This window comes from Daldinia childiae (genome assembly GCF_008694065.1).
Source record: "Daldinia childiae strain JS-1345 chromosome Unknown Scaffold5, whole genome shotgun sequence".
Taxonomy (NCBI): domain Eukaryota; kingdom Fungi; phylum Ascomycota; class Sordariomycetes; order Xylariales; family Hypoxylaceae; genus Daldinia; species Daldinia childiae.
The window spans coordinates 1,747,269-1,769,777 of NW_022984646.1; the positions used below are offsets into that span (position 1 = coordinate 1,747,269).

Here is a 22,509-nt window from a genome sequence, read left to right on the forward strand (position 1 = left end):
GAGACCTTCCGGGAACATTTTTATATATTTAACTTCAAAGTCTCCGATTTTTTTCTTATTCGTCATTCTTCTTCACTCTAACCTCTAACCTCTAACATTCAACTCGGGTCCCTGACCTTCCGTCTTATTTTCTTATCTCCCCCCCCCTTTACCCGCCACGCTGGCCTTCCCTCAGCATCACCAAAGATGGCACTTTTCGTAGACCTCGACGAGGAGGCCGAGCCACCGCAGACACAATATTATGGCTTAAAGCCCGAGTGGAATGGCGAGCGCGTCAAGCAGCAGCTGAATGGGTTACATGGAGGAGAGAGCCAAGAGACTACGATAGATCGAGAACCAGAGAACCTCAACGAGCATAATGGGATGGCGGAGGCTCTCGGATGTTATCCGTAGGCAGACGCAACCTCACTTATGGCATTTCTATTAGCAGAACCTCCCCTTGGTTGTCATACTCATCGTGTGAAGCCGGGGGAGATAAGGCTGACTCGACCACCAGTATCGTTATGGCGATTGCGTCGTCTATCGACCTGAACACACTCGACAACCTGTCTCGTACCTGTCGCCAGGTCCATCAGGCCCTCCTGCAGTATCGAAGCGCCCTTCTTGCGCATACCCTCCATTGTGTCAACGAAGATGTACCCGTCGACCCTGAAGACACTTTCCGTTACCGTGCCCGAGCAGGGAATTGGTATTATATGGAAGACGGTCGAACTGGGGACTATAATGGTAAAAGCGGGAATTGCGCGAGAGATATGGTAGCCGAATGCAGGCGATGCGCAACGGCTGTATGCCGGGTAAGCATTTTACTGCTCAATGAATCATTCTAGCAGTGCATCTAACGAGATACGTGCTAGAACTGCGCCATCAAGCCGCCAGCCCCCGTTGTGCTTCGCGACAGGCATCGCCGACTATGCTTTCCATGTAGTAAGGCTCCTCTCGGAAGTCTTGTTAAACCGTCATTATCACCAGACACTCTCGCAGACGCTGAGGAAATGCAGCAAGCAATCTGCACTTGTGTCACAAAGGGAGTTTGGCTATGCCAACCTTGCGGGAGGAGTATTCGCGGAGCGGATCACGACTATAAGTCGTACGTGTCTCCTGATCATCATTTGATCACCACCTTTTTTCGTCTATTCATCTAAGCTAACCGGATGTAGCATCTGGAAATGGCGTAACCAATACGGCGAGGTTCTCGGGGGTCTCGGCACCGGTATCGGCGAAGGTGACCGGGGGGTGATTTGCGGCCGAGAGGCAGCGTGTTGCGGCTCCAAGGAGCGGGAACAGGAAACTGACTGCGACGCCGCGGATGCCCGAGAACAGGATGAGAATAATGGTACCCTGTCGCCCTGGACTACGCCGTCGCCGGCATCTTCTATCTCCGGCTCGCCACCGTCCGAACGCCGGACGCCGAGCCCGCAGTTGAGGCCCGGATACGCCCGTCACGAAATTGAGGGTATCGGCGGCGTAGTCAAGACGAAGCTCGTGCGGATCGTGCGCGTTGGCGCCTGCGTCCCCGAGTGGGAAGATGAAAAGAACAAGGGTGAGATCCTGGGCCGAGAGGTCTCGGGACGCAGTCGTAGTTGGTGCGGCTGGTGCTGGAGAGTGATTCCGGGGAAGAAAGACTGGGAGACCGCAAAAGCTCATAGCACAAACGCCAGTACAAACGGGAAGCAATAAGGCTCCCACCCGGGCAAACACTACGTATTTAGTAAATACGGTAGTGAGCTACCGATATACTTAGATCATGCTAAATTTTGCATATTCCAGGGTTAAATGAGCTACGTAAATGGGAAATATAAAAGGGTTCCTTGGGTGTAAATAGCAAATAGAGGAATATGAACGGAATAATTGAAGCTTAATTGACGAATGCTCTAAATATACCTGTATAAGACGCGTCTTATGAATATTATCACGAAAAATAGAGGTATAAATAAGATTTATGCGCTCAAGAAAAAGAGAAAGTAGCTCTCGGATATAAGTTATTGGTTCTTATTGGGTGTTTATGAGATGCGTCAATTCAAAGTTGATGATGACATATCTTACATTGGATCGTTGGTGATGTACAACTTTATTGTTTTTTTAAGGTCTGGTGATACATGTAGGTCTGCTTCCTAGCCTAGAGCTGTGATCTGATCTTTGTATCCATCCGGTTTCACTCGTTAGTCGTCCGCCTCGTCCCCAATCCCCTCTTACTATATACATGCGTGTAGATACACAAGACACCTCACTTGGGACCGATGGTATATAGCAGATTTCCTACGTAACCAGATCCCGGCCTCTATCTCATCTTAGCAGGCGAGAATTGACCACCCTTCCCGTTCCGTTCCACTTCTCACAGAGGATAGAAAGCTAAGATACCCCACTAACTCCCTTGCATTATGGCAGGTTGAGGCAACTGGATACTAGGGAGGGATATGTATAGGTGAATAGGTAGACGCATAGATAGATAGCTTAGCACGCCTATAATAGACCCTTATGCAGCAAGTCCTTGCGCTTCTTCCGCTCCTCGCGAGCGGCCGTGCGAATCGCACCCCACCGGTCCTTAACAGCGCCCAGACGCGCGCGTTCGCGCTCGCGATGCTCGGTCGGTGAGCGGCAGCACATCATGACGAAATACGGGGCGCAACCAAAGCGTTCCGCTAGCTTCAGCACGCTCCAACGTTCCGGGTCCGTGGCCCGCAGCGACCGCATCTCCTCCACCTGCTCCCGCGTCACGTTGTACTTGCGCTCGGGGTCCTTGAGCTCGGGGGGGAGGACCGACTTGGAAGAAGACACGTCGGCGGAGGTCCGGAAGAGCTGGGCTAGATTGGCTTTCCGCCGGGGGTCGTCTCGGAGGCAGGAACTTGAAGGGCGTGTGTGGTAGACGGAGGGCGTAGAGGACGGCGGGTTGTAGATTACCTGCGTGGATTCGCCCGAGGAGGAGGCCGAGGTGGGGAAGAAGGAGGGGTGAGGGGCGATTTTCAAGGCGCGCTTTGTGCGGGATGTCGAGGATTGGTGTGTCGTGGGATGGAGGCTATTGTTACTGCTACTCTTGTATTCGTCGAGGTAGATGTGCTGATGGAGCGCAGCAGAGGCTGCAGGAGGGGTCGAGCCTCCATTCTAGCTTGTGGGAGAGTGTTGAAGACTTTGAGTGAGTATAAAGAAGTATATCGCGCCTGAGAGAGGGAAGACTGCTTAATTGGGAGAATGCTGTCTCGTTCCCTCTCCTCCGGGAGTAGCCCTCGAATTCTTCTATGAATTTAATCGATTACTTCCCTAGGCCAAGTGCAAGTGAAATTTTGTCGGAGGATCCCGCGGGCCGAGTGGGATAGAGTAAGTCATGTGACATTTTATTGGAGGTGTAATAAAGTACTATTACCTAAGGCAATGGAGCTGCAGGTGATCGCTTCTAGTATAAGTGGTCCGTGTGTTGAATCGAATATGCAGGTACGTAAATATTTATGCACTTATCTGACCTTCACGCGGACAGGTTTCTCTTTGAACTCCGTCGATTCAACACCCTCTAATCAATTAAACCCACTCTTCGGGCCAATCGAGACGACAACCCCTCATGATAAGTGACGTACCTACGTTAGGTCGAATTCGAGGTTTCATGTGCCAGACGGCCCAGGCCTTGGTATCTCTAGGTTCATCCAATCGATTCAGCCTACATGCTTGACTGGTACCCTCAACGGTAATGCCCTTGCCCCCCCACGAGCTACGAGAGAGACGGGGAGGCAAATATTGGAGATTGCGACGAAAATAACTATCATTGCGTATCAATTTCTTAAGGGAGGGGGGTTTTGCCCTACTTGGCTGCTTGGGTGTTACAAGACATGGCTTCGATGGTACTACTCTAAACCACCCAAGACACATAGATAGATGGTATTTCCCGATCTAGGCTCAGGGCGACCTAGGCTCAGGACAACGGGACGTGGTGGTATGTTCTACAGTAATTTTTCCAGGTTATGAGAATTGGTCTCCAGTGGCGTGCTGCAAGTCGTAGGCAGGCTGTGTCAGCCAGCATTGTGGTTGTTGGGCCATGGTCGTCTCAACTGGTCCTCTCGCCTATTTTCAGCTCGTGGGATTGCATTGATGTTAATGCGACAAACTGCGGGACTGTAAAAGGCCCAATAGATGGCCTTCGATGTCCCTCCTTCGAGACTTGTCCTGGTTCATCACCAGTTTCGTCTCGAGGGGTTCACTATCGGTCATGACCGTGATCGTTACATAAATAACAATATATTGTACCTGGAGTACTATGTAAGAACTTTAACAAGGTTGGGAAATCGGGCCTGGGAAAAAAACGATCGAAAGCCGTGCCTCTGATGGAGGGGGCATTCCCTCATCCTGGCCTGTTCGCATCCTTGACGATCATTGGATTCTGTCACCACGAGTGACGTCGCCTATTGCGGCCCCCTTTTTTAGAACCTGATGAGCAGAATACCCAAGAGTCTCCAATATCCCCTCGTGTTTCTGATATCAACTATGTTTACGTGATACCGTATCACACCCAAGTTTCCGGTGTCGAAGCAAGAAATTTCTTCTTGTCATCTCTCTTATCTATTAGCTGTATTGATCTTATGTCTGACATTACATACACAAACGCGTACTCATGAACTTTTTGGGAACGCCAAGTGGGCTCATAGCATATCAATGCAAAGCTTGCTTGTAAGAAGAAAAGAAAAAAAAAAAAAGTGAAAAAGCAAGCTGAAGCAAGCAAGCATAATAATTTGATCGCTTCCATCTATGAACCTTGATCGTGACAAGCAAAAATAAAAAACCCTGCATAGGTCTACCTCTATTTTTATTAATTAACATCCCACCTTTAGCACATTATTCTTTATTTTTCTTCTACTTTTCCGTCTTCGCATAACTATCCCCTTGCCCTTGCCCTTCGCCTCAAGGCTGATATTTTCGGGCTCAATTAATGACCGGCGACCCGTCCCATGATCCTGGATGACTGTACCTAAATAACACTAGTTGGCCAGCATAGCTAATATACTCAAGGCACGCCAGGCACTTAAGGCACTTAAGGCACTTACACGAAATCCATCCCTTCTCTATCGTCGTCATCTTCACTATTCTATAAAGACATGGTTTCCAAGGCTACTTAACTTATTAGCCACGATCCATCAGCGTCATTAATCCACACGAGCAAATTGCTGATCGTCGCTGCCTGTCACCTGCTTCATCCTCTCCCTGGTCTTCCTGGTTTAGACCTTGTTTAGACTTGTTACGTATTAGGACAAGAAGCGATCGTCAACAGGGTCTCTCCCAAGGCTTCCTACCCCAAACTGCACACTTGCATCCTTTTGCATCGTGCTGTACCGGATTTTTACCCTTCCACTTATACCACTTATACCTACATCTGCAACCGCATCTGCATAGTTGTAGCCGTACCAACAACACTTACATAACACTTAGCAGGAACAAGCTATAGGGCAGGCAGACGCAAGACATTCTCCTATCATAATAGTGAGAAAATAAGAAAGAATAACTGAAATCTGCCTGGTCGAACTTGGTCAATTTCCACTTACTCGCAGGTGCACTAACGGAGGGTAAGTGGCAGTTTACTTAAATCTATATTAAAATACCCCGATAATTTATTATACGCGAGAATGACAGATCTGGGCTACCTTTTCTTCTTCTCTCTCTACTCGAGTCATAAGGCCTCCCCATCAATTTACCAAACACTAGGTTTCCCCCCTTTGCAACAATAGTAGCAACAACAACGTTTGCACTAATTCTACTACATACAAGACGGGGATTCCTATTTGGCTTATACGCTCCGTCGCTTTTGGTCCCGTCATTTTTTTTGGTCTCGTGCTAACGGTTGTCTTGGCATCTTCCAGAATTAAATATCACTCATTGAAGGTTACCCGTTAATCACCCCATTCTAAAACCGCGGTACCGATCCACTATGAGTCTTGCACCGGCAGTTTCTATAAAACCCAACGGAAAAGGATTTAGCTCCAGAATCGAGAGAAAAGAACCGTAACACTAAAGGTGATTCAACTTCAACTATCACAGATAACAACGAGAAGGAGATGGAGAGTGATTCAACTAAAACCGATCCAAAGTCGAAGAAGCGAAGTTTGTTTGGGTTTGGGAAGAAGAAGGGCGACTCTAAACCTGGTGCTAAACCTTCCCCTCAATCCTCTTCGGGACTCCCGAATTCGCCATCTGCGAAAGATGTCCCTCATACATCAACGAAACGTTCGGTGACTAGTTCGCCAATTCCAGCTGGTAGTCCCAATATGACACCGTCCTCACCTAGTCGCGGATTATATTCGTCGTCTCCACGATTAAGTTCTCCTGCAGGTTCGCAAATCTTCGAGCGAGACGTTCAAGAAAGTACCACCGTTATACCTAATTCGCCGGCTATCCCGTCCCATATCCAGACTGAAAACTATATCCCACCTGTCCTCGACGCATCCTCCGAAGCTATTACCGATGATCGCCTCAACCCCGACTCCGTCGAGATCGTAACTCATAACGCGCACCAACCTGCTAGTGTGACGGTGACTGGTGCTTCCCAATTTGAAACCGCGTCAAGTTCATGGGCTGAGGATCTTGCTGCTTTCTCCGACAAGGAGGAGGCAGCCTCGAACTACGGATCACTCGACTCGGCTGATGTTAGACGTCTGAGCTTCATTTCATTTGCGGATGTGGTCCAGGCAGAGCAGGTACCTCCGAATAGCAGCCGAGATTCTATGCATCTTGCTGGTTTGACCTCTATTGGATCGAGAGGAGTCAATCGTTCTCCCTCCCCAATAAGATCACCTGTCTCCTCGCAGGGACCGGAGACCTCGCCACCGAACAGCATCTCAGGATCTATTAAGGGGCTAAGCATGTCACCTGTCCGGAAACCTCTTGGAAGTCCTACCTCCGCAGAGCACAGTCTTTCGGTAAATGGAGATCTCAACATAGAGACCATGTCGCAAGCCCTGAGACGTACTGGTAGCACCGACCTCAGCATTGCTCGGAGTCTCCCCATTAGCCCGATTGAGGGCCTTTCTCGCTAAACGAGTAAGAGAACACATCTACGCACACGCCTATCTCTCCTGATTGGAAGATAACACATTATGAGACTTCGATATTTAAAAGGTCGCGCCTCTTCTGGGCAGACTTCAATTTTTGGACGCGTTTACTTATACCTCGATTTTTTGGAACTGCAACTCATGGATACCGTTTGATACTTTTTGGGACGACAGAGAGGGGGGAGGCAGAGTTTGGGCAAATGGAGTTGGCAGATATGTGGTTTAGGGCAAGGACGTTTATCTTATTTTCTTACGAGCCGCATAGGAGAAGGTGATACCATCCTCGATAAGTCGTTTCTCGTTACTAGGCCAGCAAAGCTCGCTAGGTTTTTAGGGGGGCAGGATGGTGATGTGAATAGTCACGGATTATCGATTCCGGGTAAATGAGGGAGCTGGTAGTAGGGGTTTGTTCGCCTTTGATATCCCGAGTTATATTCCCCCTATTGAGCATTTCGCAAAAACAACAAGAGATGGGACGAAAGTTGTACATAGTAGAATACCTGCTCCGGATTGTTTTATGCAACCCTTGTCATCAAACCAACTCTACCGCCGCTTTAATATTCTCGAGATGATTTTTGTCATGTTGTACCGGTTCTACGTGCATAGGACCTTACAGGCCGTGGCGTCCTTGCATGATTTTCTTTGTCGGTCAGAAGCTCGGAAACTCAGCCATCGAGTCACAGTGTATATATATAGAACTACCTAAGGTACCCAATCATACATGTGTATACTGCCGAGACTACATAGGGAGACCGGATAATTGGGCGGGTATAACGTACAGCTGCAAGACCCTGAAAATCTATCCTATATGTCGCTCTTAGCACATTTTAGTAATGCCTATCCCATCAATAGTAATCTTATGAAGTGAAGCTGAGGGTGTCCACGTCCCGTACTGCTGGGTCGGAGAGACTGCCCCTTTACAGTATTTCTTTACCCGCGTGTTCCATCCTTTGGATAGGGCTGATTCGTGGGATACGTGTGCGAACCGCAGCGAGCTGAGCTGTCAAAATACGTCACGGCCAGGGCGCATTTGTACGAGATATTACCTGGTTTGGTTGTCGAATAGGAGCCCGTCCAAACCACCTGTCCGGTCTTATTGTACACATGTATATACCTAGGCAGGTATTATAGGTATTTGCTAGACCTAGCTCTGGGACTGCCGTATGTAAGCTGCCGGCAAGGCTCTCGTTCCTTTGAGCGCTTTAGTGTACATATGCACACTATAATCTTGTGGGGATCATTTGCAGAAGCCGAGAGGCCCCCCGTCTCGTAATCAACATAATCTTGTTTCATGACTTTTGTTCCCTGCTGGTAGAAGGATATGAAGAAAACAAATCGAACGTTTTAAGAATGGGTCGTCCCCGGATCTTCTGATCCTCCCAGCCCCAATTTTTCTTTTTCTCTGTTGCTGTTGTTCGTTCTTCATCGCTACCGTTGCTTTTGAGCTGGACGGCAGCTTAGTGGTTGCCTAGGCACTTGGCTTTCCAGCTTTGCTGAGTCGGGCTAAGCGAAGAATAGAGAGACATGGGACAGCGGGGAAAAGGACGCCAGAGATGCAAGACACGGACCTCTGTTTCGCTGACTTGGCAGAAGTGTAGGTAGTGTAGGTACCTACATACCAAACAACATACATGGACGTGTCTGCAATTCGAATTACTCGTAAGACCTCAGCGATGCTCGATTTTCGTCTCTTTCGAGAATATGCGGAATCGAAAGACGCCACGGGGGGGAATCAACAACAAAACATGTTACATTGGATAATTATCCTTGGAACAGGCTTGTGCATATATCTCATATTATCTGATTACTTATATACGTACGTACATACATACATACATACATACTTATATACATGTAGGTATGTAATTAGAAATATGTGGCTTCGGCTGATCATTGCGGAACGGACCATTTTAACTTTGTTCTGGTAGGGTCCAGGTAATTATTGAAGTGGATTTCGTATTTTCCTGACCGATTCGTAACTTTCCACCCAGACTTCACCGATATGTTCGTCACAATCGTTCGAGAATATTCAGAGGAATTTCCGTTTTAGTGATAAACCAATTCCCGCGAATCCCTCCCCTACATAGGATTAAATGTCGGATGTCGACTTATATTATTGAGTATATTGTATGCATGAGAATGCATGATATGTAACCCACTTATACGTAAATGTTCCTGAAAATTTGCCTAGGTAATCTAGACAGGGCCAATTGGGAATTCGTCGTACGTACATCACAAGCCTTGATATGGAATTGTATGCATGTTGTGTGCATTTAGGTTTCATGGAACCAACGTAGGTGATCCGGGAATCTGGATAGGGCGACACAAGACGGGCAGGCTATGAACGCCTCAAGACGCAAAGAGAATTCGGTGGTATTCAGTCATACCCCAAACGCGAGGCTTCGGCTCCGTGATAGGCTTTGCCGAGATGAGCCACGAGAAACATGCATTTCTTCTCAAATTTGACCTTGAGAGACTTGTAGTTAACTCATATCGACGGGCATGTTGTGTAGCATTGTTTGTAACCAATACTATGGTAAACCTTGTTCACTGATTCCCGTCACTGATTTCCGTCACTGACTAAGATGTTCTCTCTCTCCCAAGCGAGATAGGATTCATGACCATTCGGAACCCAACCGAGAATCGAGATTTAGGACAAGAAGGTTCGATAATTGGAATGTCCTTGGACACTATTCGTTCAGAGCAGTCGACCCCCACACTTGGATGCCGTAGGAAGATGAGAAAAATAAGAAGAATTGAAGCATGTAAGCGAACAGGATGATGAGCTAGCTTAGTGGTTGACGGGGAAGCTTCGCCTACTATTTGCAGGCGTCTTTGCTTATCAAATATCAAATAGATTTTCAGGACATTTTAGTCCGTAACTCCGTATTACCTATTACAGGTGCCCTGTTATTAGCAATAGCCAGGCCGTGTTAGTAGTAGTATACTACCAGGGCGCTTGGTAGCTTGTCGCAGATTCTATCATCACCGCGCTCGCTATCGTTCTTATTTCTAATAGCTTGCTTAGATTACTAGGTATTATGATGAATTTGTATGATAAATTCTTTTTCTATCCTTACATATAAACTATAATACCTACTTAGGAGCTAAGTACCCAGCATATATGTATACATTAGGTAAACTAGGTACTTAATTCAAGGACTGTCGCCCCCTTGATTGTCCCTATCATGACCGAAAATAATCGGTAGGACAACCAGGTTACAGATTAGGTGCGAATGTTCGAACGGGGATCGGTTAGAAATGTCCCGTTACCCATGTACGAGTTCCATATTACTTCGTTGGCGTAATATTGGCGTTATGGTCCCTTGTCTTAATCAATAGTAACAAGTCACAATTGAGTAAAGATGAAATCTCTTAACTTCAAAATAGCGTGATAGATGTTGGAGTTAAACCAGGTCAACTCTAGGTACCTAATAAGATCAATTATAGCGGCCGTTACTGGTCTTGACAAGGGGGATAACTAGGGCGACTAGGCGTAACTAGGGTCCTTGTAAGCGCAATTAACTTTTTAGCTGTGTTCTACCTCTGTAAGTCTAGGTAGCCTAGGTAGCCTAGGTGGTCTAGCTATCTCTAGCTGTCTAAGGTAATAGCGGTAAATGGCAGTAACCTTAAGTAGAAGCCGTTTCCTTCCCACCATCTTTACAGGCATCCCTAGCACCAAATCAGGCGAAGGAAGGAGCATGGAAGCTGGACTGGAATTGACTTTTCCATCTCAAGTTATCTGCTATGACCTCTTCTTTTTTGCTCAAATAATAAATCGGATCCTCTTCAGCCCCATTTATTTCTTTTCTATCTCCGTCCTACTGAGGGACCAGCTAGGCACACAGGGCACAACAAGTCAACAAGTGATCGATGCACAACGCACCTTAACGAGCCTTTCGCCCGCAGTTTGCATCTGAGACAATCATTTCTACGTGGTTTAATTAGAGCTATTCCTTAACGGCAACACCTCTTCCTTATTTGTCGTCGCACCCTTTCTCCCCACCAAATTACCTGGCTGGTAGCTTGCCGTCTCGACCCTCTCTCGACCCTGAACCTAGACCGGGGATCCAATCGTCGAGCCCCAATGGTTCAGGACAAGCAGTGGTCCTGCAGATAATACTCCGACCTTCGCTGTGCGAATCCAGAAGCTCCAGAACCCATAGAATCCATAGAACCCCAAAGCCGGCCTGCTCTTCCTGCATAGCCCTGGCCACCTAACGAGCGAGTAGAACAGCACACAGCACACTCTGCTGTGCCCTCCTGACCGTTCTCTAATGCGAGCCGAGCCCGGCAGACGGTCAGCTTTGAACCACTCGACTTCTCGCCCACACCTCAACTAGCAAATTCTGAAAGCTTACCGGTTGCTACAATCCCTGATGGTTAATGCTCCACGTGCCGTATAGAGGTACCACCGGACGGAAAGTCTGAAAATAGGCACACGATATTATGATAATATCTGCAGGAAAACATTTACCTAGCGAATTTCTTCCAAAATCCACGTCACAGATACTCGACTCGAATTTGCGTAATTTGCCTTACCATGCGCCGATCCACCTACCGACCTACATAGCTTTTCGAAAACCACATTACCAATCTAGAATGTCCATCCCCCGATGGCAGCTTGTGAACGAAATACCATCCGTTATCGATTTATGACAGACGAAATTTCTATGCAAATCAGGCTCGCGTCATTCTGCTGTTGAAAGAGGTGGATGGCTGCGACAATCATACATGTAACTGCAAAGCGCGACATTAATCCTTTCCACCTGCGCGGCACCTGTCCGGCGCTCAATGCTACTATTTTTCAATCTTTATGCCTTCGAAACAACACCTTCGCGGTATCCCCCCACCGCTAGAGACAAGGGGAGATACTCAAAGCGACCACCACATCGACAACCTTGCAGACTGGGCGCTGGCTACCGTGGGAGATACGTTACCACCAAGTGCGGAATGGACTACCAGTAGTAATGTGCGTACAAGTTTAGAATCCAATGCCAATATGCAGGGCAATAGTATTCGGACGGCTACGCCTGAGTTATGCGAGAATGACGAGGCTGCGGACACGAGGAGCATTGCACAGGCGACCCAGGAATCTGGCAGCGCTTCACCCAGATCTATACCCGGTGGAGAAAGGAGAAGACGGGGTGTTGTGTTTAACGATACATATGATGATTCTTTGGATAGTACCTCCTCTAGCCTGCCGTCGCAAAATCAAAAGGCACCCGTCAGACCACGCACGCATACTATGGATGGTGCGGTAGCACTGCGACAAGAAACCGCATCTCCTTCCACAATCGATAGCAGGCATCGGCCAGGATCTTTCTCGTCATCAGGCTCTCAAGCAGTTGTAGATATCGAAGTTCGTCCCCCGCCGACCGTGCTTGAATCTGTTGGCTATCCGTCAGTCGCACCAACTAGGCCCCCGGATCTAAAAATTACCTTGTCATCAAGCAAGGAGAAAAAACCTTCTAACCGACGCCTAATAAAACGTGGTTCTTCTCGTCCTACATCTCCTCTAGTATCACCGCCGCCCTCCGTTGATTCACTGTCACTCCCGATCCCTACGAACGATGCGAACAAAATTCTCTTACTAATGAAAACTCTGGCCGGTCGTATGAGAGGTGAAATCGAGTATCAGGCCGAGACAAACGGCCCCTGGTACGGTGGAACGGCTTGGGTTGATGAAGATAGAGGCAGCTTATATTTTGATTCGGGCCAGAACGGACAGTTTCCTATTCCTTTAGTTACTGACCTTCGAGGGTGCAGGGTTGTGCCCGTTGACGGTCTGGATGACAAAGGAAAGAGCCTGGAAATTTTAAACAATAAGATGGGTGTCGAACTTTTCTTGCGGCCTCTTCCACCCGCGGAATTCGACTTATGGCTCGCTAGTCTACTCTGCTGGCAACAACTTCGCCCCACCACAGTAAGATTCGCCAACGGCAGAAGCGCTAGTTCACCCGGGTCCGTTCGACCGGATATGAAGAGGCGAGGATCTCTAGCCGTAGGTGGCTCGTCCTCGAAAGATGCGGCCATTATCAAAGTCGGTAAGGTGATGCTGTGGGACAAAGGCACCGCAACGTCACCGCGTGCAATCGTGAAACGGCCATCTACCCGAGATCTCCGTTCAGGTTCGACGTCGTGGAGGAGAGTGTCTTGCATCCTACAAGATAATGGCGAATTCAAATTGATGACAGAGAATGATGTGGCAGTACTTTCTATTATTGAGCTGCCACAGCTTTCCCGTTGTGCTATACAGCAACTTGATAGGTCTGTCTTAGACGAAGAATATTGCATAGCAATCTTCCCGATCTACTCATCTACTTCCAAGCAGCTTTCGATATTCCGACCCGTATATCTCGCTTTAGATTCTAGGGTTCTCTTCGAGGTCTGGTTTGTACTCTTACGAGCGTTTGCAGTGCCTGATCTATACGGTCTTGAGGCATCTACAGAACAGGTAGTTGAAATACGAGACTTCGAGAAAGAATTTGAAGGACAGCTATTCCGCTTAGAGAAAACCGTTCAAATCAGAGTTACCGAAGCAAAAATAAGAAAAGCTACCCCGAGTCCAGAGCATTACGACCGCCATTCTAAAGAACGAGATCCTTTAACTGGGAACTATCTCGCCGAGGTGATATTAGACGGCGAAATTCGATCCCGCACGACAACACAGACCGATACAAAGAACCCATTCTGGCGGGAGTTCGCCCAATTTACCGAATTACCTACGACATTACCGTATTTATCTATTATTCTAAAACGACTTGATGGGAATTTGGAAAGTTTGAGTCATCAGCTACAAGCGTCTTTAGGTCTTCCTAAGACTGGCAATTTGACAGAAGTTATATGTGGAGCGGTGGATATACCCTTGGAAAAATTGGAACGTGCAAAGGATCATGAGCAATGGTTTCAAGTTTATGATGAGAAGCAGGAGTCTATTGGGAGCATGTTTGTCAAAGTTAATCATGATGAACTGGTTGTCCTTGGAACGAAAGATTATGAGCCGTTAGCTGAACTTCTCCACAAGTTCAGCGTTGGGCTAACAAGCCAAATTGCCCTAGCTATACCGTCCTCCATGCGTCGGCTCGCAGAGCTACTCTTAAATATTTACCAGGTAACAGGAAGTACCGCCGAATGGCTTATGGCTCTCGTCGAAGAAGAGATAGACGGAATTGGAAGCCAGAACAATATGAAGAGACTACGCTTCAGCCGACGACTCAAGTCAACCGATTCTTCAAACTCTGCGGGTGACAGGGACCTGCTTGTCCGCGATATGAAAACTTTAGCTGGGGAGGCCAATCTCCTCTTTCGGGGCAACTCTCTTCTCACTCAAGCTTTGGAGTTCCATATGCGCCGGCTAGGAAAGGAATTCCTAGAGGAGATCTTGGCGGACAAGATTTTTGAGATTAATGAGCTAAATCCGGATTGCGAGGTGGATCCGAGCAGAATCCATCATAACGATGAGATGCAACAACACTGGGGTTTGTTAGTGCAACTGACGACTGAGGTGTGGGAGTGTATCGCTGATTCCGCAATAAAACTACCCTTTGAGCTCCGACAAATTCTTAAGTATGTCCGAGCTGTCGCGGAAGATCGATACGGCGACTTTCTTCGCACTGTTACCTACACAAGTGTATCGGGATTCTTGTTTCTTCGGTTTATCTGCCCAGCAATCTTAAACCCTAAGCTCTTCGGGCTTTTACGAGACAATCCACGAAGTCGAGCCCAACGAACACTAACGCTTATAGCGAAAGGACTTCAAGCTCTGGCGAACCTATCCACGTTCGGCAAGAAAGAGAGCTGGATGGAGCCTATGAACAGATTCTTAGGTATTCATAGGCAACCTTTCAAGGATTACATTGACCAAACGTGTTCGATACCGACCGAGCGTAGTATATTCACCGTCCCTGCCTCGTATTCTACCCCTGTCACAATCCTCGGTCGCCTATCTCCGACATCTCGAGAGGGCTTCCCCTCTTTACCGTACCTCATCGACCACCCTAGGAATTTTGCAGCTTTAGTCAAACTCTGGCTCGAGTCTAGCCACAAATCTACATTTACAGATCCTGCGGATTTCGATGCTGAACTAGCAGAATTCCACATAATATGCTTGGACCTTCAAAGACGCTCTGATGAGTGCCTCGCTAGAGTCGAAGCACTTCGCTCGTCTGAGAATGAATCGGTAGCTACGGACGAACTGGCCGAGACTTTGGAAAAGACAACTCTATTGGATGCAGTCAACGTGGCATACGGAAATACGACACCATGGTTCGACAATGACTCGTACAACCCCCCAGGTTCGTCTGGAAGCGAGCCGGATGGTAGTGACCGTTCAGGTTTCCGAAACTTTGGAAGAGAAGGTAGAGCGCTTCGTCACGTGTCTGATAATATAGAGATGTCGACTTCAAATACCATACGGGCGAAGCATGGGAAGAATCCTCGCGGCTTTCTACACAGTCTAATAAGTGGTAAGAAGGATAGAGAAAAGAGGAAGGAGAAGGAAAGAGAAAGGGAAAGGGAAAGGGAGCTAGCCGGTTCATCGACATCACAGGAGAAGAGTAAAGATAAGGAGGAGAGAGAAGTAGTAAGGCATTCTTAGTACCTTCTCAGAATCTTGGCAGAGCGACGTGAGCTCAAGGCACTAGTTATGCTTTAACTCCCAAAACGATACCCATATCCCAAATCGTGGGACCGAATGCAGGAGGGGCTGGAACGTTCTCGAACCCGATTAATGAAGCGGCCATCCCCTCCAGGAGCGAAGGGACTTGCCGACGTGTTGGGATTAAGATAAAGCAAGCCAGCCGGGAAGTATTGCCGCGCTGCTGCATGGGTGATTTTTTACTAGAAAAATAGATTGCAGGAGCTCCAAAGGAGTAGCTCCGTCACGAAGAAAATTACCTAGCGTGGATTTGTTCGGACTTGGACGTTTTATATTCCCTCGCTCCTCAGGAAAAGAGTTATGTTTCTGCATTTTCAAGCGGGCTTGGGAGGCTTGGTAGAAGAAAAAAAGACTTTTAAGGAGAGGCCTATTCTTGATCGGGGGTTGGTTTTAGACCCCTCTTCACTTTGTTGTTTTTATATTACATTACATACCTATACCTAGGTGTTGCTTTTACATTACGTGAGAAGAGAAGCAGAGCATCCGGATGGATCGTATATCGCATCATACCATATTATACCATATCATACAATAGTTTATCATATCATACCATATTATACCGTGTCCGTACATGCTACATCAGATATGTTAATGCGTGAAGATTATTGTTCCAAAGCAAACAAGACGACATGGATGAGAGGGAGACGATATTTAGAAAAGGAGGGAAGGGGGTGGTTTATGCTTTTAGAAAATCTACGATGTCTAGCTCTCCAGCTAAAACATGGATATACAATATATCGAAGATTACTCCAAGCTTAGGTAGGCACCTATGCAGATATTCAGTACGCTAGGTTCCCAAATATGTAGTTGGGATTGTGATATTTGAAATGTGATATCATGGATTTTATCATTCATTCATTCGGATTCCTAGTTTATAAATAAATACCCTTCCTAGAATCTAACCCTACCTTACGTATTAGCAGCCGTGTTCCTTTATCTATGAACATGCAGACTCCAAAGGGCGGGAAGAGATCATTGTCCAACCTGACACCTGACCAACCCCCTTTTTCCTCTATATTATATACCTAGGTAGGTTTTGGCTTTTTCCCATTTTGCTCACTCTTAGCCCTTGTCCCGCGTTAGGCTAGGAACCATTATCGAGGACTTGATTGTCAAAGCGCATTAACCAGGGCTTCTCTCGTATGACGTTATCATTCTCTCATTTCTTCCTATCCACTGTTTTCTTAGTGCCTAACCTACCCTGACCCTTGCGAATAACTCTTTTAATTGCCCCTCACCATCTCGAAGAACAGCTAGCGGGATCACGAGAAGAACTTCTTGTACGCAGCCTTCTCTTTGGCCAGGCGAGCTGCAGCCTGCTTCTTGACTGCTTCGAGTTCCTTAGTGATGGCAGCATCGTTAGGAACTAGTTTCTTAGCCTGCTCTAGGGCTGCAACGGCTGCATCTTCATCCCTTAACTTGATGAGCGCGAGACCTTGGCGGTACAGCGCCTTGGCACGCTCTTTATCAGAGACGCCGGAGACAGCGAGGGCGGCCACAGCGGTGCGCTGGGCGTCATCCCAGGCCTCGAGCTTAAGGTTAAGCAGCGCTGAGTTACAGTTGAGTGTAAAGCGCAGAGAATCGAGCTTCTGGCGCAGATCCTTCTCATCATCTTTAACCTCCGGCTCCTCATTTAGGTATCGCAGACCCTTCTGATACTTCTCAGGCCGCCAAGCACATCGCCGGCCTTGAAAGCCTTGTTGCCGAAGTCTTACAATCGCTAGCTACTTGGAGCACAGCGACGCAGAGAGTGGCTGGTCAGCCTCATCTTCAGGAAAGTCCTCGTACTGATCACCGTAGGTATCCGGGGCCTTAACGTCAGATACCTGTGCGGCGGCGCCTGAAAGCTCGCCACAGTCCGTGATGATGGCGTCCTTCGCAGGCTTGTCGTTGTTGGTACGCAGGTTCTCGATCTGCCTTATTATAGATTTTCCTGACTTAACTTCGCCGAAGACAACGTGCTTCCCGTCAAGGTGCGGTGTGGGGACGGTCGTAACAAAGAATTGAGAGCCGTTGGTGCCTATAAGGAAGAGCAATTGTAAGTCTAAAATGTCCTGAAGTAGCGTGTATATAGATAAACGATCATAATAACTTACCAGGTCCAGCGTTAGCCATGCTAAGCAAGAAAGGACGTTCGTGTTTGAGCTCAAAGTTCTCGTCCTCAAATTTTTCGCCGTAGATGCTCTCGCCGCCGGTTCCGTCGCCAGCAGTAAAGTCACCACCCTGGATCATGAATTGCTTGATGACACGGTGGAACATGCTACCCTTGTAGTGAAGGGGCTTGCCTGACTTTCCGAGGCCCTTCTCGCCCGTGCATAGCGCGCGGAAGTTCTCGGCAGTCTTGGGCACAACATCGTCGTATAGCTCGAAGGTGACACGAACCGGCGGGTTTAGTGCCAATGGTGATGTCGAAGAAGACATAGCTGCGCTTCTTAGGTTGTTCCGAGGTCGCCATATTTGTGATTGTGGATTCGTTCAATCGAATTAGGCTACTATATGCCTAAGGTAGGTGGTAGGTGGTAGGTGGTGATAGAATTAATTGGATCTATGTCGTTGACGGTGGTAGAGGTCGTAGTGGGGAAAGAGAATGTGATGCCAGATATCGAGATGGTATGAGAATTTATGAAAAGATGGAGAAAATTGGAGAGAAGGTGATTGCCTGGAATTTTAATTAATGTAATATTGCAAGTGTGAAACTGTTTGCAGCTGAAGGAGCAATTGGAATGCAGCGCACCTGCACTTATTCCAGCCCGAAGCAACTGGAAGGTGAAGCTTTTCGTGCAGTAGAAGCTTCTAGGTGAACCACAATCGCGGGGCTAGGTGGGGTTCCATCATTCCATTAAGAGGTACTTGACACTAGAGGATTTAAACATATTCTTCTAGCCAATAACATCACAGTTACTCACTTAATACGGTTAGGGACAAAGTTTACCTGAATATGAATAAACTTTAGTTAATAAATATGACTATCTTAGCAAATACAAGGTAATTAGTTTAGGTTAGGTACCTGTTAATTTTAAAACAAAGTAATTATTATAAATTCAAAAGAGTTAACTAGTAACTAAACATTTATCTAACTATTACATAACTATTGTTGCTTTGCGTTCTTATTCTTACAACTTCTTTACTCAATACTATGAATAGCACAATCGCAACATTTCACGTGGCTGCACTGGCCACAGGTCCTTGCATCAAGGTTATTTTTATACTTGTCTACGCAGCAAGTCCAACCTGGACGCAGGCTGTCAGTGATAGAACTAGCAGCAGTAACCTGGTATTGGACAGGCTGCTGGTTACGTTGAGTAGTAGAACACATTTTCGGAATGGATGTAGCGTTTGATGTGTAAAATGTTGGCAAATATGAAGTATTTTTACTGGAGAGTAAAGGTAATGTTGAATGTGATGTGATGGCTTGAATAGAATGTGAAAGTTTCTCATGGGATCTAGGTACATAATTTATATAATTTCCCTTAGCCGTTTAAACGAGGTTTCATACATCAATGGCTTTTAGAATGGTGCAAGCAAAGAGTGTGTTGTGGCAGATAACAATAACGATAAACATCAACATACTAGTAATAATCAATATGTTCTAGAACAGTTTTTATTATTACCACCAGATACCTATAAGTAACATACAAAAAATCTTGAAAAATGAGGTTGAACTCATTGTAAAGTTCCTTTATTGATTGTATGCCTGTAAGAATAGACGCAATTGTGCATTGTTAGTAAGAACTATTACTAGTCACAATCTAACAATCGTATAGCCCGAAGAGAAATAAAGAAAGAAGAAGTAACAACACACCTAGGTACAATCTTAAGGGTGAATCTCTTTGAGAAATGCTTGTGCTATTCAGCTCCAACATCACCCCTTACCCTTACCGCCTCCATGATCAAGCTATAACGTATCTAAACATGGTGTAGCCGGGGAATATTCTAGGAACAAATAATGTTGCTCAATGTCTAATTTACATACCTATGTCTCCTAAGTTCCTTTTTGCTAATAACTCCAGTTCTTATTTTAATTGTTTCTATATTAATGGCTAGCAATGATTTTGGAGTACATTACTTTATAAGCATCGGGTACCTTTAACGTATGATAACGCCATATGTAAAGCCGCATAGATTATTCATCGGCTGGGTCGTGTTTTGCGCTACTCATCTTGCAGATATGACATACGTTAATACGCCTTCTAAATTTGGAACTACTTCTTAGATCACACTTTAAGTAGTGCTATCCTTCATAATATCAAAATTAGCTAGTCAACTTAAGAATTTCTACATGGAAATAATATCATTTGCCTGTCGTATTCTTATGAACCCTCTCTTGAAGCTAGGAATAAGTGGACCGGGGGTTAATTTAGGGGTAGACCTGCTAGGATTAGGTATATAAGAGACGAAAGAGAATAGAGGAACAGGCGGTAATAGTTCAATTCGGCTATACTGTCATTCACTCTATGTATGGCATCAATCAAGAGTATTTATCTGACGTTAGATGGTTCTTTATATCAGCGTAGTTTATCCTTCGTCCTCCGATCGATCTCCTTAGAAGCATGTACGATGATGAGATTGTAAAACTTTAAGTAGAAATACGGAGACTTGAGTCGGTCTTGATCGTTGAATTGTTGGTATATATTGGTGGCTGACATTGAGGAGTCATTGCGGAAAGCGCCACCTGCACGTGTGGCATTTTGATGGGTGATTTGTCTTTGTGATCGACAGCAACGTCCTCGGCCCGGTGCTAACTTATACAACGAAAGTTACAATCTGACTCGGTGATGCGGAGAACGCCGTTAGGAACTCCGGGATCACGATTCGCCTAATTAATAAGATTGTCACTGTAATTGTTTAATTGGTCATTCTAGAGATGGTGGACATCGGATGTATCCATACATCTATATGTATAACTAATGATTATATACATTCACCCTTACTTAACGATCCTTTCCACAATAAAGCGCCTCAATATATATATCAGAGAGCCGAATCGCCATGGATTAGCGTATTGATAGGCAACTAGACGCGATATTGCTAGTGAAAAAGACTTGTCCGCCCTCAAGTGTATGATACATCACTTCTAACCCAACAGGACTGATAGGGTTACTTTCTAGTCAGACGGATAGTATAGGCTTAACATGAATTGTAATTTAATCAGATGTATTGAGGTATTTCTTTTCTCCGAATTTATCCAATTCTATCCTGTACTTAACCCATGAAGAAAAAAACTGCTTGCTGTGGTACAAAAGATAGCCAACCAAACTCCTAGCAGACCCATCCCCATGAACAGCCCATGTCTCCATAAATGCGGTGTTGTTAGTATCAGGTAGGTACTTAGGCCTTCTTGGGGCCCTTTACCCTCCACATGAGTATCATTCCAACCTTCCAGGTATCAACCTCCTTGTACGCTGATCGAAGCACGCTCTCAATGTCCTCCGCCTTGTCATCCCAGTTATTGAACACGCCCACCCAGTTGTAGAGGCTGAGGTAATTCCGAGAAAACCAGCCGGTAGTATGTTTTTCGCCTAGTACCGTACACCCGATGAACACGCCGTCATCCGCAAGGACGTCCTTGTAGGTGGCAAGTGCTTGGAACTTGCTCGCACCCCCGGGTACGCAATGGAATAAGTTGAACATGGATATCGTATCAAACTTCTTGCCCTTTAACGCAGCTGGTACGGGTGCTGTTATGTCTGCCTCAACAGTGTGAACGGGAACTTGAGGCGCCTCTGCCTGTATAGCTGCCTTGGCTGCCTCCAGACAGTTGGGGTTGAGATCTAACAAGGTAACTTGGCGTTGCGTATTGGCTTGGCTAGTGCGTTGCAGGACGGTTGCGGGAAAGTAACCTGTGGCGACACCACAGTCTAGATGGTTCTGAGAGAAGTGTTCGGCAAAGAGGTTGAGCAATACATCGCATGGGCAGCCCCATACGTAAGGGACGTTGAATTCCAGAACCAAGCGCTGGTATAGGTAGTTTAGGATAGACTGCGTGTAAATCCCCGAGCCCAAGCCCTTCGTGCTAGTTTCTGTGACCATTGTAGTACTCATTTTCTTTTCTCCGTGTAAGTGTTGAACGGTGGGTTAGTTGAAAAACAAAGTCCGTAGATTCTTTGGAAGAAAGCACAAGTGTATTACCACCTTATATTATATCGGAGTATCTCTGAGCATCCTGCTGCGGATCTAACATGGATATGTATAGGATTACGACTTTATTAACTGTTAGGACCATATCTGATAAGGGTCCCCATGAGAAATGGTACGCAACTGTAGTAGGCAAGCCAATCGGTGACTTCAGTTGGTCTAGATGCTTACCTCATTTTACTCCTATTTATTCCTACTCGCATGAGGATGCCAACATAGTCTCAGCTCCCGGGATATAGCGTCTGACTAGTAACATTTCTTGATTAAATTAAGACCTATCTTAGGACCCTATCTAATAGTCAACAACGGAAGCCGTCCAGAGATGCGACCGCCGGGATTGGAGGATGCGTTAGCAATCAGGCTTCGCCACCACGTCGACCAATCATGACTTTTGATGTATGCGATTCCCTTGCTGTAACCCCACCTCTCGCGTAGTCAGCACTACAAACTCGGCCGCGAAGTTTCGGCCGTGAGATTCTCTAAGCCGGCATTGAGAGATGGAGGGATCAGTTCTCACTGCAGAATTGATGTGGGGTAGATCCATATGAAAGAACCTTCGCGGTCTACAATTGATCTGATTTTTTTTTTTTTTATATAATTATCCAGAATATTTCTTATCAAGTTGCAAACAATAAGATAATTGATAGTTATATGAAAACGCAAGTATAGCCGAACTCCATTTAAGTGCAGGTC

At 46.4% G+C, this 22,509-nt stretch overlaps 6 protein-coding genes across 7 annotated transcripts; 3 read left to right on the forward strand and 3 right to left on the reverse strand.

The window, feature by feature from the left end:
• Window positions 1-186: 186 nt before the first annotated feature.
• Window positions 187-1,677, forward strand: GL218_05602 (the record flags this gene model as incomplete). Of its 2 annotated transcripts, none has more annotated exons than XM_033582277.1 (4): window positions 187-389; window positions 431-794; window positions 855-1,087; window positions 1,158-1,677. In XM_033582277.1, 4 exons carry the CDS (start codon window positions 187-189, stop codon window positions 1,675-1,677), a joined length of 1,320 nt encoding a protein of 439 aa, XP_033434554.1. The 2 variants fall into 2 exon arrangements, with proteins under 2 accessions (XP_033434554.1, XP_033434555.1); XM_033582276.1 differs by having other exon boundaries at window positions 497-794.
• A 783-nt stretch (window positions 1,678-2,460) lies between these two features.
• On the reverse strand, window positions 2,461-3,594 carry GL218_05603 (putative ribosomal protein; the record flags this gene model as incomplete). Its single annotated transcript, XM_033582278.1, has 2 exons — window positions 2,461-3,074; window positions 3,567-3,594. The coding sequence occupies 2 exons, from the start codon at window positions 3,592-3,594 to the stop codon at window positions 2,461-2,463; spliced, it is 642 nt and encodes a 213-aa protein (XP_033434553.1).
• Window positions 3,595-5,902: 2,308 nt separating this feature from the next.
• Window positions 5,903-7,007, forward strand: GL218_05604 (uncharacterized protein; the record flags this gene model as incomplete). The annotated part of the gene is made up of 2 exons (XM_033582279.1): window positions 5,903-5,920; window positions 5,973-7,007. The coding sequence occupies 2 exons, from the start codon at window positions 5,903-5,905 to the stop codon at window positions 7,005-7,007; spliced, it is 1,053 nt and encodes a 350-aa protein (XP_033434557.1).
• Window positions 7,008-11,838: 4,831 nt separating this feature from the next.
• On the forward strand, window positions 11,839-15,621 carry GL218_05605 (Inhibitory regulator protein BUD2/CLA2; the record flags this gene model as incomplete). The annotated part of the gene is made up of 1 exon (XM_033582280.1): window positions 11,839-15,621. One exon carries the CDS (start codon window positions 11,839-11,841, stop codon window positions 15,619-15,621), a length of 3,783 nt encoding a protein of 1,260 aa, XP_033434556.1.
• A 1,322-nt stretch (window positions 15,622-16,943) lies between these two features.
• On the reverse strand, window positions 16,944-18,102 carry GL218_05606 (41 kDa peptidyl-prolyl cis-trans isomerase; the record flags this gene model as incomplete). The annotated part of the gene is made up of 3 exons (XM_033582281.1): window positions 16,944-17,391; window positions 17,470-17,701; window positions 17,778-18,102. The coding sequence occupies 3 exons, from the start codon at window positions 18,100-18,102 to the stop codon at window positions 16,944-16,946; spliced, it is 1,005 nt and encodes a 334-aa protein (XP_033434559.1).
• Window positions 18,103-21,009: 2,907 nt separating this feature from the next.
• GL218_05607 (putative uncharacterized protein YbcY) lies at window positions 21,010-21,711 on the reverse strand (the record flags this gene model as incomplete). The annotated part of the gene is made up of 1 exon (XM_033582282.1): window positions 21,010-21,711. One exon carries the CDS (start codon window positions 21,709-21,711, stop codon window positions 21,010-21,012), a length of 702 nt encoding a protein of 233 aa, XP_033434558.1.
• Window positions 21,712-22,509: the final 798 nt, after the last annotated feature.